Here is a 15,344-nt window from a genome sequence, read left to right on the forward strand (position 1 = left end):
ATGGCGCTCAAAATATTTTTCCATATGTTTTTCCGCAAAGAGAATCTGACATCAGCGTGGTTTACCTTTACCAGTGAATGCAGGCTTTTTTCACCAAACATATCCCAGAGGAAGGTCAGGTCTTCCTGGCTATCCACATGTGGCTGCAGCTGGGCTGGCAGAGCAGCCAACAGCTCATACAGACCTATAAAATGAAAATAAAACACAAAGCGTAATCTCAGAGTGAGCTCATTAATTTCGCTGAAGGTGTGTGTAAATGGCGGCTGCAACGTGTCGTTTTTACTGGATCTGTATTCTGGGCCATCAAGTAAAACACATCTCTCAAGCAGAAAATGAACCTTTTTGATTTTTTTAAATCCCAAACAAATTAAGTATTAAGAAGCTAGTTTTTACCTTTCGGTTGTCAACATTCTACCAGGCATCTGAGTTTACATCACCCGAGACACAAAATGTGTACAAGCTTTCAGAAAAAGAAGAAGAAAGCATACATTCCTTTCCTTAATCGTTATTACATTTCCCTCGATGTTTGCCAAAGAGTGAAATGAGTCATGAATAGGAAAAACTTCCTTAGAAGAGCAGAAAATTGATAGAGTGGCCCATTAAAAAAGGTTTTGTGGTTTCCAAATAGTTCCTAATAATATACAGCTTCGAAAACATTTGCGTTATCTAACATCCAAAATCAAAGTCTTAAACCATCCTTGGTGTTGTTTTAAAAACAGGTGTCGCCTGTTTTTAAAACAACAATGGGGCACCTGGGTGACTCAGACGGTTAAGCGTCTGCCTTCGACTCAGGTCATGGTCCCACAGGGTCCTGGGATCCAGCCCCGCATCAGGCGGGGAGCCTGCCTCTCCCTCTTACCGCTCCCCCTGCTTGTGCTCACTCAGTCAAACAAATAAATAAAATCTTTAAATTAATCAAGCAAGCAACACAGAATGGAGTTTAAACTGGACTCTAATCTGGGCATACGTGATACCCTCTGAAAGAGTTGGGGGAAAGACGTGGGTTACTTGAGGGCCTCCTCACTAGAAACTTCCTTGGGGTAGACAGTAGCGCCGTGTTCCACAGTAGCCTACTGCATAAACCATCCATCTCCTTCAGGAGCCGTCAGACTCCAGTCCAAGAAAAGTTGCGACAGTGCCTGCCAGGGACTCTTCAGGGAGGTGACCTGGCAGGAGTCAGTATCAACTCTTAGCACATGTTTCACTTTCCAGGGGGATTACATGAGGTAAAAAGGACAAAATTCCTTTTATTTCTGTCTGCTGTCTACAAAAACACCAAGACCTCCTGGGATCTACAACACACGGAGCTGTTGTTATTCCTGAGCTGAGTAAGTGCTGTTGTTCATCGGAGGGACAGTTTTACGGGATATTTAACCAGCAAAGAACCGTAGACTATGGCCTGTGGATTAGTGTGTCTATTATCTTCCGAAAGCATTATCAAATTCTGATAATCACTGATAATTCACAACCAAATGTATCAGCTCTTACTTGGAAAGTTGGATCTGTAACGTGAGAGGTTAGATTAAACGCAAACATTCCTGGGCCTGCATTTGGCCAAAAAGAACCATAATACTCTAGGAAAAAAAAAAAAAATTCTCCCTATTACATTCTTAAGTATTCTTGATGGCTTTTATTTATTCCCTTAAAACCCTGGCATTTTGCCTAAACTAGCTTTTATTTATAATTTCGTAAAAACATTTTTTAAGGTGTCCCAGCCTCATTCAATGTATAATAATACAGGTCTCACTTTACTCACATACATACACACACACACTTAAAGTAATGACAACTGCCAACATCAGTGGTTAAGGTCAGAGGTTCAAGTTGAAAATGATGTAGAAAGAAGGTAGAGTTTCACTATTTTATTACTGATTTCAGGAGCAGTAAAAATAACTCCTTATTCCTTGGTAATATGATTAATTAATGATACTAATTCAACTATAATATCATTTATGAGGTATAGTCTTTGGGGGGGGGTTAAATGAGGTAATATAGTAGAACAGCCCTGGCTCATGGTAGTCGGTTTCAGATGTAACATGGTGAGCTTCAGCCGTTGTTGTTACTAATGTTATTATCACTTCTATTATTTTATTAAATATTTATCTATTTATTTTAGAGAAGGGGAGGTAGGCCCAGAGGGAGAGAGAGAGTCTTAAGCAGACTAAGCGCTGAACATGGAACCCAATGCAGGACTCAATCTCACAACCCCTGCGAACATGACCTGAGATGAAACCAAGAGTTGGATGGTCATCCGACGGCACCACTCAGGTGCTCCTGTCATTACTATGATTGAAAAAGCAGAAGTCTGAGTCGAACAGACCTAGATTCAAACCAGGTTAACACTTCAGTTATTTGACATAACTTGACCTGTTGAAAAGGAAACGATCATCTGCACAGGTAATAAAACTGAAGAGAAAAGAAAACACACAAACATGTACGTATTCACAAATAATTGCCTGTGACACAGGGGAAACCTGAGAAAGAGTAATGGAATGCATCAGTGACAACAACGAGCCCCTTGTCATTACTATAGTTACACCAAGATGTTAGTTACCATTGGAGGAAGCAGGGTCAAGGGTACACGGGATCTGTATGATTTCTTACAACACATAAATCCACAATTATCTCAAAATACAATTAAAACCAAAGGAGACATTGTGGTAAATAGGACTTGTTACGAATTCAAGGGAACGATGCCCATAGTGGCACTGAGCCCTATGGCTAGCACAGAACAGGCATTTGATTAAAATATGCGTATATGTTCTTCTTTTCTTAATATGTCTCCTCTGGAATGAAAACCCCACTGCAATGGTACAAAGTCAAAACAACAGCTTAGCAAATACATTCCACTGGACCCAATACCATACGCAGAAAGAAAACCACCCTCATCTTTTACATATGGAAGGTGTTAACTTTATCCAAGTACCGCTGAACTTTATGGAAATAAACCATATGATGCTTACATTACAATAATAATTTCTCTGTTAGCAGTGGCTCATAAACTGAGTTTTCTGGGCTTTCCTAGCTTTATGCAATCCTAATTTGTACGTCACCCTCGTTTGGCACCCATGTGATGACAGCAGTCACTTCTCCTGAGCTCCCACATCTGGTAGCTACACCAAAGCCAGAAGAGACAGGACAATGCCAATCAGAAATGAAAAGAGGCTGAGGAGAGTTAGGAGGGCAGGCAAATGGCTTCAATGGAGGTAACATGGACCATCACTTCCTCTCCAGGGCATCAGAAAGGCCCCAGAAACCAGCTCAGTCCATGGCTAAAACCAGGTCCCTGTTCTCAGAGGTGCTTTTTATGTCCAGTTCCTAGGGCTCCAACAGTGAACACCACTAGGAAATCCAAATGTTTCTGGTTCTTGATGTTCAGAGAGTAAGTCATGAGAGTTTAGCTAACAAGGGATATCTTGAACAATCTTACCTACACCTACTTAATCTTACCTAAATCTGAGCAAGAGCTGGGACTACACTCCTCTGCAGTCATTCAACTTCACGAGTGCTCCATTCCAGTGCACCATTATGGTACCTATCTAAAGGTCTAAGACAGATCAGCCATGATCCCTGTCCTCAGGATGTCACAGTGTAGAGGACAAGCACAGACGGGTTGGTTGGAAGTATAGAGCAGGGCCAGACAGCATGGCGAGGCAAGGTAAGTGGTCAGTTCCTCTACAGGAGGAAGAAGACATCAGGGAAGGCTTCAGCAGAGAATCACACCTGAGTTGTGTCTTGAAAGCTTCTGCTCCTAAGAATCAGCATTTATGAGTTCTTCCGTTCCGAGCACTTCCTCAGCTCCTCTATACAAGCAAGTGTAGAATATGCCACCTCCTCTAGCCTGGAGGTCTTATACCTTGGATAACACAGAATACATAGCCTATCTGCCCAAAGAGAAAGCAAGCCTGTTTATAATGGTGTCCTATTTGGGGCAACTGGGTGGCACAGTCAGTTAAGGGATTGAATCTTGGTTCCAGCTCAGGTTGTGATCTCAGGATCAGGAGATCCAGCCCCGCATCAGGCTGTGTGCTCAGTGCAGAGTCTGCTTGAGATTCTCTCTCCCTTTCGCCCCTCCTCTGCCTGCTGTCATGTGCATGCACTCACTCTCTCTCTCTAAAATAAGTAAGTCTTTAAAAAAAAATAATGATCTCCTATTTGTCCAAGTAAAGATTCAAAATGTATATTCCTCCAAGTAAAATAAACAGATGTTTAGGGTGTGGACAAAATATTCAAACAGCAAATTAATTTTCAGGGATGCTGAAGAAATGTCCATGCCTGTTTATAGTTGTTAAACTTTAATTTGGTTAGGAACATACACTCTGAATTACCTATTAAGTACAAATATCAAAATTTAGATTTGGGGGTTGTCCCACTTGCACATTACATGCAACCACTTTATTTAAATTCTTCACAATGACTTATCCTGACTACCACCTGTAGAGGTGGAAGACATCATTTTTAATTCTAGTTATTTGAGATACAACACTTTTTCAAATGCATGGGAGATGCTTTCAGTAAGAATCTGGGTAAAGCTGGTTGCTTTTCCACTGGTTCTACACCTCCGTGTTTTTATCTCCACAACAAAACCACTTACCTACTAACTCTCTAAGCATCTCTAACATTCGCAGGTTTTTAACCCCTCTCCAAGAAATATTAACCTGGTGTAAACTTCCTTTTCTCTTTAAAAACAACAACAACAATCCTGTCAGATGATCTCTCAGTGACTCCAAGAACAGGAATCTGGGTTATAGGAAAATAACTGGGACTTCTCCAATCAACACATTTTTGTGTAAGTAACAGAGAAAACCGTCTATAAGAAATTTCGTAAGGGCTTGACTATAAGGCAGCTCCCTCTTCTCTGAGAGGTCATTTTAATAGTAGAAAAGAAATTTCACCTTCTATTTGGGGAGACACGATACAAGACACTGTCAAAGACACACACAAAAAAATTATCTCGTAAAAATGTTCCAGTAGGGAAAAAGGCAGTACTTCTGTATTAGGGATTTTATACACAGAGAGAAAAGGCAACAACAGCAAAACTAAAATACAACAAGGTTTGTTTAACAAGAATTATGACAAGTTAAAGAAGAGAACAATCAGTAAAGATCAAAGCAGGCTACGCGAAAGTTGGCAGGACATGAGCTAGGGTCTGGAGGAAGGAACCCAGGGCCTGGAAGGGTACGCAGCATTGTGGAGGACACTTAAGATGAAAAGTCACCAATAATCCTGCAAATGTATAGATTTTTAAAGGCACTAAAACTCTGCAAAGCTGAAGAAAAGACTAGGAAGTACTCAACCCCAAATTTCTGTTTCGTATGTTTGTCTCAGTCATGGTCCAATCCAGAGACAAGAGCTGTGCAGTAATCTGAACCAGGCAAGTTTAATATAAATCTGTAATGGAGATTATCTATACAGCGGTAAGGCAAATTCTCAAGAATACCTAGGGCTAAAGGAGAAGACCCAAAGGGAGACAACAGCAGAGGAGGAGCGCCCTCCCCAACACTAGGATTCTCAGCTCATTTGAGGTGGTGTGATTACGACCCACCAGACAGTTCGATCTCCAAGCCCAGAGCCTGCCCACTGTCACCGGACCAACAGGAAACACCCTTCCAGGGTACCGGTGTGCAGAAAACCATGGCTGGGACCAATGCTTCACCGGGGTATCGGTGGGGAGAGCCTGGGCAGCTGGAAACCGCCGCCAGGACTAGAAAGCCAAAATAATCCCTGCCGGTGGGCAGAAAAGTGTTAAAGGGACTGGCAAACAGAAATCACCCCGCTTTGGGGTGTTGGCTGGTCAAGACTGGGAAGGTGACTTCTGGGGTGCCTGAGAGACCCACCAGGAACTTCCGTAGAGGGGTGTCGCTGAAATTCAGGAGGAAACTGTCCACTAGGCTGCCACCAGAACTCAAAGGGGGCGTCAGCACCACCAGATGCCTCCCACATGTGCTGCTGCCAATCCAACGGGAAGAACAGAAACAAGCGGAAAACACCAGAACAAGGAAGGGCTACCTCTTCCTCCTGCAGCGGGCCACTAGTGACCTCCCATGACAAAGCCTGGGGTCATGCCTGATGCAAAGAAGAATAATGAAAGGGCCAAGCTTAACTTTCACAGAGCAGGCAGAAAGATATGGATTTGGAGCAGAGAGACGAAGAAAGGACACTTGGCCGCATCTTCTATACGTAGATGTAAGTGTGTGCGAGCGCCGGGTGGCTGCGGGGGTGGGGGGGAGGCGCATGTTCTCCTCTTTCGGGGAGGAAAGATGTCGCCTTTCTGCTTTCCGCTTTTATCCTGGTGTGGCTTTCTGTTGTTTGGCAGTGGGGACACAATGAGAAATATTTAATCATTGGTTAGTGAAGGTAAAGGGGTTACTAATACGGATTTTCAAAGAGAAATCGTATTACATCAAAGGCCTTGCATTTCCAATGTTTGCCGATTTTAACAGTACACTAAGCCTGGACCCAACAGCTCGGTTCGAGGATGTTCAGGAGTCAAAGTTCTAAGTTCAAAGGAGACAAAGGAAGAACGCTCATCCTAGCCACAGAGCACTAACTTCACCCTCCTCAAAAATGCCTCGTGTTTATAAAAGAGGGCAGAGAGAGAATGCTGTTTTCGAACAATTTAAAAAATAAAAATGCCTAAAACTAGGAAGACAATACAAAGTACAGAGAGCAACACTTTAGGAACTAAGGGGAGTGTTTAGAGCCAAGAGGAGCTAAATGCAGAGAGATGCACAGGTGCTTTAAGATTCTTAAATTGGTCACTGAAGCCTGCCATTTAGGAACCAAGTATTGTGCTCCACTCTCCCCTTCCCAAGAATGTCAGATGGCAAACGCTGGCTGTCTGAAATCATGAAAAATCATGTACTGATGAGAATATCCGAATACAGACTAACGCTCACTCCGCAAGCCAGTCCACTAAACCATCGCATATGCAGACCATGATCTTAACTCCATGGACTCACTCAAAGTTAACTGTGCCACAGTTGGCTTCTCTGCAGCCCTACTACACCGAAAACAAACATATGTCATTCTCCTTAAACCTAAATGCTTCCTCCCCACTTCCAACAACTTATGGTTGGAGTATGTTCTGGAGGCTTTTTGAGACCTGGACCATGCAAGTGACAGAGGGTCAGTGGTTGTGTTTCACACGCAGACTGAAATACTTTTGACACTTTAGCAATTTGGTTTTTTTTGCTGGGTGTGTGTGTGTGTGCACGCGTGTGTGTGTTTTAGTAAGTATAGTACTGTAAAACTAAAGCCATAATTCTATAATAATCTTATTATCTTGATATAAGATATATGTTCTGTAACAAGCCAATGATCTGACCGCGGTTTGGGGAAGGTAGACAACAATGACCTAATCCATAAGGAAATGGAACCATGTTGAATAAACAATTCACCCAATGTTATAATCAGAAGATTATTAGGAGTTGTTCTCTTCTGGGATTAAGATTTCATTACTTCGGGGCACCAAGGTAGCTCAGTGGGTTAAAGCCTCTGCCTTCAGCTCAGATCATGATCCCAGGGTCCTGGGATGGAGCCCCGCATCGGGCTCTTTGCTCAGCAGCGAGCCTGCTTCCTCCTCTCTCCCTCTCTGCCTGCTCTCTGCCTGGTTGTGATCTCTCTCTGTCAAATAAATAGATTTTTAAAAATCTTAAAAAAAAAAAAAAGATTTCATTACTTCATAAGATTACTCAAATTACTGGACTTTGGATAATAATTTTATTCTTTTAATATTTTTTTAATTTTAGAGTGAGAGAGAACGTATAAGCATGGGCAGGGCCAGAGGGAGGGAATCTCCAGCAGACTCCTCACGGACCCCAATGCAGGGGTCCATCTCAGAACCTTGAGATCCTGACCTGAGCCAAAATCAAGAGTCGGCCACTTAACAAACCGAGCCACCCAGGTGCCTACAGTCATTTCAACTGTAGGTAAAGAGAGATTCCCACCATCACAGTGAAACCCTCTATAGTTTTCACCTTGCCTAAAAAAGCTAGTTATTAAAAATTACGCCTATTTCTATTCTCTCTCCCATTCTTAATCTTTCCTTCCTACCACCAACTAATAAAGCTTCCTAAAATCATATTAATAATTATTACCAGATGCCAGTGCTAGTAGTAAGCCTACCTAATGCTTACGGAGCTAAGGGAAGTGCTCTGCAGGTTACCTCACCTCCTGCTCTACTTAAGTAGGTTCCATTACTACCTCCATTTTACAGGAGGAAACACATGGAGCCAAGTAAGTGGCACATTCAGGACTTAACCTCAGCTCTGCCTATGCTTCTGTATTAATCCCAACATTTCAATCTCCTACTCAAAAACCTTCAAGAGCTTCCTTAAAGAGAAAAGTTGAGGGCCTAACCTGATTAGCATTACAGATGGATCAAATATATCAAATGTAAACTAGCAGAACATTTCATAGAATATTTTGGCATGTTGCAGTTAAAGGTTTTTCTTCACATACAAAGAAACTTAAAAACTATAACTTGCCATCATTGATAGACTTTATAACAATTAAAATTTTCACACATCAAAAAAAAAAAAGAAGTTTGCAAAGAAACTACTAAAAATTATTTGCACCCAGCAAGTGATTGATATTTACAATGAGAGATGGATAAATTGACAGAAAAGTGGGGAAAAAAGTCAAACAAAACATTTCCTCCTACCAATTTAGGAAATAAATTTGCAAACACCCAGGGGTGCCTGGCTAGCTCAGTATGGGGAGCGCCTCTTGATCTCGAGGTCGTGAGTTTGAGTCCCACACTGGATGTAGAGATCAAATTAATTAATTAAAAAATAAATAAAATTACAAATACCCAGTCTTGGCAAAGGTATGGGAAAACAAGCCCGGCAGTCATTCGCTGAGATACATATTCATTCACTCAATGAGAATTTATCGACCACCTGAGTTGAAATGTGCCAGACGCTGATCAATGAGTTTGGATGGATCAGTGAACCAAAAAGACAGAGATCGCTACCTTTATGGAGCTGGTGCTGTAGGGGGAAGACAAGCAGTAAGCACTGGAAGTAGACCATACGGTATGGTGGACGGCGGCGAGTACTAACAGAAAAAGACAAAGCAGAGGCACCTGGGTAGCTCAGTCACTTGAGCACCCAACTCCTGGTTTTGGCTCAGGTTATGATGTCAGGGTCATGCGATCGAGCCCCACATTGGGCTCTGCCCTCAGCACAGAGCCTGCTTGAGATTCTCTCTCCCCTCCACGTTCTTTGCCCCTCCCCCCAGCTTATGCTCTCTAAATAAACAAATATTTTTTAAGAAGAAAGAAAAAGGAGAGTGGTTTAACGCCAATCCATTTCTGGGCCACTGGCATACGGCAATAACAAATTAGAAGGAGTCTGGGTGCGCTCCAGTGAGGAAGTGACAAATGAGCAAAGACTTGAAGTGATGGAGTTAGCCATGTGAATATCGTGAGGGACAAGCATTCCAGGCAGAGCGATCGACGATATAAAAACCCAGACCCCTATGAGACAGGGCATGCCTGCAGTATCTGAGGAAGGGCCAGAAGTCCAGCATGACTCAAGCAAAGCGGGGGAAGAAGGAGAGATGTAAGAACTGATATAATCAAGGGGGCACCGGGGTGGCTCAGTGGGTTAAAGCCTCTGCCTTCGGCTCCGGTCATGATCCCAAGGTCCTGGGATCGAGCCCCACATCGGCTGTCTGCTCAGCAGGGAGCCTGCTTCCTCCTCTCTCTCTGCCTGCCTCTCAGCCTACTTGTGATCTCTATCTGTCAAATAAATAAATAAAATCTTTAAAAAAAAAAAAAAAGAATTGATATAATCAGGGACCAGATCATGTAGAGTTTCATAGCACAAACATTGCAAAGAATTTAACTTTTACTTTAGGGGGAAAGAACCATTGCAGGGCTCTGAGTGAAGGAGTAACATGATCTTAACATTTTAAAAACATCACTCCAGCTGCTGAATTGAGAAGAGACAGCAGGGGAGCAAGGGCAGAGAACCATGTCCAAGGGTCAATGCATGATCCAGACACACGATGATGAGGGCCTGCACCCAAGCAGCAGCCAGTGGAAGTTATGGAAGTACTCCAATCCTGGAAATATTTCGAAGCGAGAGCTACTTATGAATTTCTGTCTGAATAAGGGGTATGGAAAAAAGAAAAAAGAATCACGTATCTCTCTAAGACTATTTGAAGTTGCCATCAGTGTGACAGGGAAGTTCAGTGTTGAACACGTTAAGTTCAAGGTCTCTATTCAGTATCCGGGTGGAGATGCAGCGGGAAGCTGGTACAGGAGTCAGGAGCTCAGCAGATCTAGACTGAGCAGCCGTTGGCATATGGAGTGTATTTAAAGCTATGAACCTAAAGAAGAGCCTCAAGGTCACGAGTATAGACATAAAAGAGGAGCCAAGGACTGAGGCCTTGGGTCTCCACTGTTAGATGTGGAGGATTCAAGCAGCCGATAAGCACTCAGAACAGCATCAGGAGGGTATCATCTAGGAAACCAAATGTGGCAAGGAAGAATGAAGGATCCAGATGTCAAATGTCACTGATGGCCATGCAGAGTAGAGTCCAGTCGGGATGGGGAACCCCCCATTGGATTTAGCAACATGGAGCTTATGAATTCTGGCATCGTGATGAGTGAGGAAGCCTGGATGAGGAGCCCTAAAAACAGAGACATGTTGGAAAAAGCAAATACAGACAACTCCTACAAGCACGGACAATCCTGACGGTCTCTCACCAGAGAGAACCGATGTTTGTACGGAATGGGGAGTAAAGAGGTTTTCAAGATGGGGAAAGAAAACAGCCCAGTGTATTTGTGCAGTAATGGCACTGATCCACGACAGACAAACTTTGACAACGTAAGAGACGGAGGAATCTGCCGCTGGAGCTCCGTCCCACGGCAGACGGGGACCGACAGCATTAGATCGAAGTGCGCCTGGTTCTCCCATGGTTCCAAGCAGGCAGGCAGAACACAGTGGAAATGGTACAGGGAACATGTGGCAAGTCACCTTGTGACCTCGGCTGTATTTTCAGTAAACTCTGAAGCAGTGGTCACCTGCTGAGAGTCGGGGAAGGGAAGAAAATGTTCGCATCTGAAAGAAAAGGCTGAAAGAGGCATGGGGAGAAGGGAAAAATGAGTAAAGCAGGGAAGTCATAAATTGGTGTACGTTATTGGCAATATGGAAATGGAAGGCCTGCGTTCCCTTTGATCCAGGGATCCCTCATTTATTCACTCACGCCTTGTACTTCCAGGGAGCCCCGAGGGCCAAATGCAGGACTGACCCCCCACTGGTATCCGTGTGTCATTTAGGAAGAGAAACCAGAACAGGAAGCACTTACTTTCATTTTTGCTGCATACATTTCTGCACTGCTTTGGTTTTTACAAAATCGATTATTACTTTCATAATTTTAAAAATTTCACTTGTGGGTAATAATCTGACATAAGCCTTGCCCCAGCCCTAGAGCTCACGACTTCTCCTGGAATTCCCTTCCAGCCACAGAGGACGGCTACTGGCTCTCCCCTGAAAGTCTGACTCCATCCATGCAATCGTAGCCCCATTCACTCAATAATTAACTTTCTGGTGACAGCTACTGCTGTCTTATTTCCCTCTTTGAGGACTCCGGAGATTATCTGAAAGACAAAACAATCGTGGTAACATACTTACCTCCAAGGTTCATGAGCAGACTTAACATAACATACTTCACAGTATTTCAGGTGGCGTGTGTAGGAAGCGGGCAAACTCCCGAGACCCTCTGCGTTTCTAGATGCCACCTGTTCGCCTCCGACCTCACTCTACAAATACTAGGTGCTGGCCACGTGCCAGGCACTGATAAGGAGGGGGCTACACAGCTGAGGGGAAGGGAAAAGGCAAATAGATTCATCCCCAAGGTGTGGTGTAGGCAACTCCGGGGAAAACAAAAAGCAACCTTGTAACTGTGACACGCGCTTTAATGAAGGCAGGGGACGAAGGCGCCTTGGAAGTTGAAACCATGGGAGATGAACGACGTTCCCCTGATGGAGTGACCAGTTTGCTGAACTGCAGGAAGCACACACATTAACTAAGAGGGCAGAAAAGTCTTGTAGGAGAAGAACCACACCTATGAAGGCCGGGGGGGCGGGGGAGAGTTGGATGCTTGGACTCCAGAGCCAAATGACAGAACTACAAACTCCGCCTCTGCCACTGATAATTAACATTTCTTTTTTTTTTTTAAGACTTTATTTATTTATTTGACAGAGAGAAATCACAAGTAGATGGAGAGGCAGGCAGAGAGAGAGAGGAGGAAGCAGGCTCCCTGCTGAGCAGAGAGCCCGATGCGGGACTCGATCCCAGGACTCTGAGATCATGACCTGAGCCGAAGGCAGCGGCTTAACCCACTGAGCCACCCAGGCGCCCAATAATTAACATTTCTGTGCAGCCATTTTTACTCTGTAGACAGAGGAGCACTAACCTTGCAGGACTGCAGTGAGGTTAAATGAGTTCTCTGAAAAGCTTAGAATGACTCCTCACTTGGCTGTTAAATGTATGTATGCGCTTTTTAAATAAAAATAAATTCTTCTTTATTTTTAAATAAAAATAAATTCTCTCTCCTGTGAGAGAATCTCAAGCAAACTCCCCACTGCGTGCAGAGCCTAATCTCAGGACCCTGAGATCATGCCCTGAGCTTAACTGAGCCACCTCAGCACCCTATGGTTGTTTTCTTAAAACAGATCTCGCAAAATTTTAAGCCTTTTAACATCAGATCTCCCTGTAGTTTTTAAAGAATTATTGATATGGTTAACATAATTCATAAGAAAAGTGTCAAGAACTCTTGCTTGATTTGTATTTACAGTTTAAGTGATTAAAACTTGACAAAACTTTAATCTTCCATTTCAAGGTTATACAGTTATATAGAAAAACAAAAGATTCTGAGAGTTGAAACTTAACAAGGAGAGCCTTCACACAAAAATAACATTCTCAGAAAACAAACTGCATCAGTCAGAAACGTACACCAACAAGTCACATTACCATTTGGTATAGACCCACTTCAAAAAATTCACCTTTGTAATAAAAATTACTTTCTGGGGGCACCTGGATGGCTCAGTGGGTTAAGCCTCTGCCTTCGGCTCAGGTCATGATCTCAGGGTCCTGGGATCGAGCCGTGCATCGGGCTCTCTGCTCGGCAGGGAGCCTGCTCCACCCCCCACCCCACCCCACCCCACCTGCCTCTCTGCCTACTTGTGACCTCTGTCTGTCAAATAAATAAAATCTTTTTTAAAAAATTACTTTCTGAACCTTTAAGATAGATGAAAGAGGGGAATAGGAAGTAAAGATGAAAAAGAAACCCGGAAACATATTTCTTTCCTACACAGACAAGAATAAAAAGTCATGGTGCTTTGGAAAAGAGGAAAATCAGCAGAGCTGTCACATTTGTCAAACAACAGAGACCTATCTTCTCATCAGGAAAACTGTCAAGGACAGACACACCGTCTGGACTACATCAAAACCAATCCAGGGGCAAAGAAAAAATAAAAGCCTCCAACTTATCCAACAGTTTGTGGCTCAGAAAACCTGAAGAGAATGAGGCCGACAGAGGATGTGAGTGAACTCTGATTTTGCTAACTTGTACTGGATGGAAGAGGGTTGCTATCTGCTAATGTAGACCTCGAGCTAAATGAAAATGATAATGCTTAATGCAATCCCGAGCGACTGGAGGGCCTTATCGAAGGGAGGAGCCGGTGTTGCTACTCCGACTGTTCGCTTCCCAACAGTCCGGAGAACATCCCAACAGTCCGCCTGGAGACATGGCTGCCGTTCATCTGAGAGGATGGAGAAGATGGGAAGGTGCTGGGGGGAGGAATGTGGCTGGGGGGAGGGGAGAATATTCAGCAGTAGAGGAAGGAACCTGCAGATTAAAGGATCAATAGGTTACGAAGACTGTCCACACCTTTGGAAAACCATGTCCCCACGCACCTGAGTAACAAAGCCAAGTATGGAAGGAAGAAATGCAACTTCATGGTGCCATGTTAGGGGGAGCTGATGACCCAACATTCGGTGAGGCAGATATGTACAAGGCTGACTAAACACCACTGATCTGAGTGGGCAAAGGAGATCCCATTTTAAGCAAACTACTGAATCAGAAACCTATGTTAGGTATCCACAGAACATGAGGGCACTAACGAGAAAGAACTAATACAAAATGTTCTCCAAGAATCTGGCCCATACCTTGGGCAGTGATACCTCCTCGCATGCAAACCAACCCAGCATTAGAATCAGCAACACTATACCCAAACACACGGTACAGTGTGTGTGTGTACACACATCAGGAGATTCTAATTCAGGATAAAAATGTGCTAAATAGAGGTAAAGTTTGTGCTAAGAAAAATTAAAAGGCTAGAATTAAAACAAAAAACCAAGCACAGAAAATTTATAACAAGTCATACTCATTTTGAATACCCATGGAATTGGCTGAGTTAAATTTGTAAATTCAAATAAATAAATTGTAGATATTAAGTACTCTCCATACGAAAAAAAAAAAAAATGACTCCCAACCTGAGAAATGTTTTAACCAAAATAGAGAACTTCACACATTCCTTTCCTCGACTTTTAGAGAAATACATTTATGCCACAATCAAGGTAAGGCACTAAGATACATATTGGAGCTACTCTGAAAATTCAAGGAAAAAGATGACCAAGTATAGATCATAGATCCATCTCTATAAACTATTTCATAACTATTTAATAGCTTATAGAGGGCATTGTTCTTGAGGGCAATTCATTTTTCTCTTGCTTTTTCACTGTATTTGAATAAACATAAGTTTATGCTATTAAACCAAAGACAATAAATTTAAAGCTAAAACGTGACATTAATCATCAAGAACATGTCTTAAATGTGAAATTGTACAAAAATACAGAAGTGTAAAGTGAAAAAATTTCCCAGTTCCAGAAAACTGCTTCTGTAAAAATGTAATATTCTGTACAGGACAGTAGTAGTTCCTAGGAGAGTAAGTGGCTCAGAATTTGATGAAAGTGTTCCCGCAGTGAACAATTCACTCTTCCTGCAGATTCCAGATGCTCCGCATTCCTGACATCAGAACGGAAAAATTTACTGTTAGTCTAGAGAAATTTAATATCACCATTCTTGTCATATCCTTCATAGCTTCATTATTAGAACAAGTCTGGGGAAGCCATAAACCTATGTTAAATGATAAAAAAGATGTTCTCTATGTTCAGTCATATTAGATCGTATAAGTAACCAAAATATTTAGAAATCCTATAGAAAAGGACTTGAGAACAAGAAAAACATATTTATTTGGTATTTTTCTTAGTTCTGATATTTGCATTCTGTACAGTATAGCCAGGCACAGGACCAAAACATTTAACTAT

General features: G+C 42.8%; 1 protein-coding gene across 4 annotated transcripts in view; it reads right to left on the bottom strand.

The window, feature by feature from the left end:
* The window catches only part of MPP7 (MAGUK p55 scaffold protein 7), a 287,917-nt gene that overhangs the window by 171,316 nt on the left and 101,257 nt on the right, over nt 1-15,344 (bottom strand). For all 4 annotated transcript variants that reach the window (XM_045087412.1, XM_004779351.3, XM_045087410.1 and 1 more), the window contains one exon: nt 66-184. In XM_045087412.1, coding sequence (XP_044943347.1) covers nt 66-184 — 119 coding nt within the window. The remainder of the gene's footprint in view (nt 1-65; nt 185-15,344) is intronic.

This window comes from Mustela putorius, unplaced genomic scaffold (genome assembly GCF_011764305.1).
Source record: "Mustela putorius furo isolate JIRA1106 unplaced genomic scaffold, ASM1176430v1.1 tig00001130_pilon_pilon_pilon, whole genome shotgun sequence".
Lineage (NCBI taxonomy): Eukaryota > Metazoa > Chordata > Mammalia > Carnivora > Mustelidae > Mustela > Mustela putorius.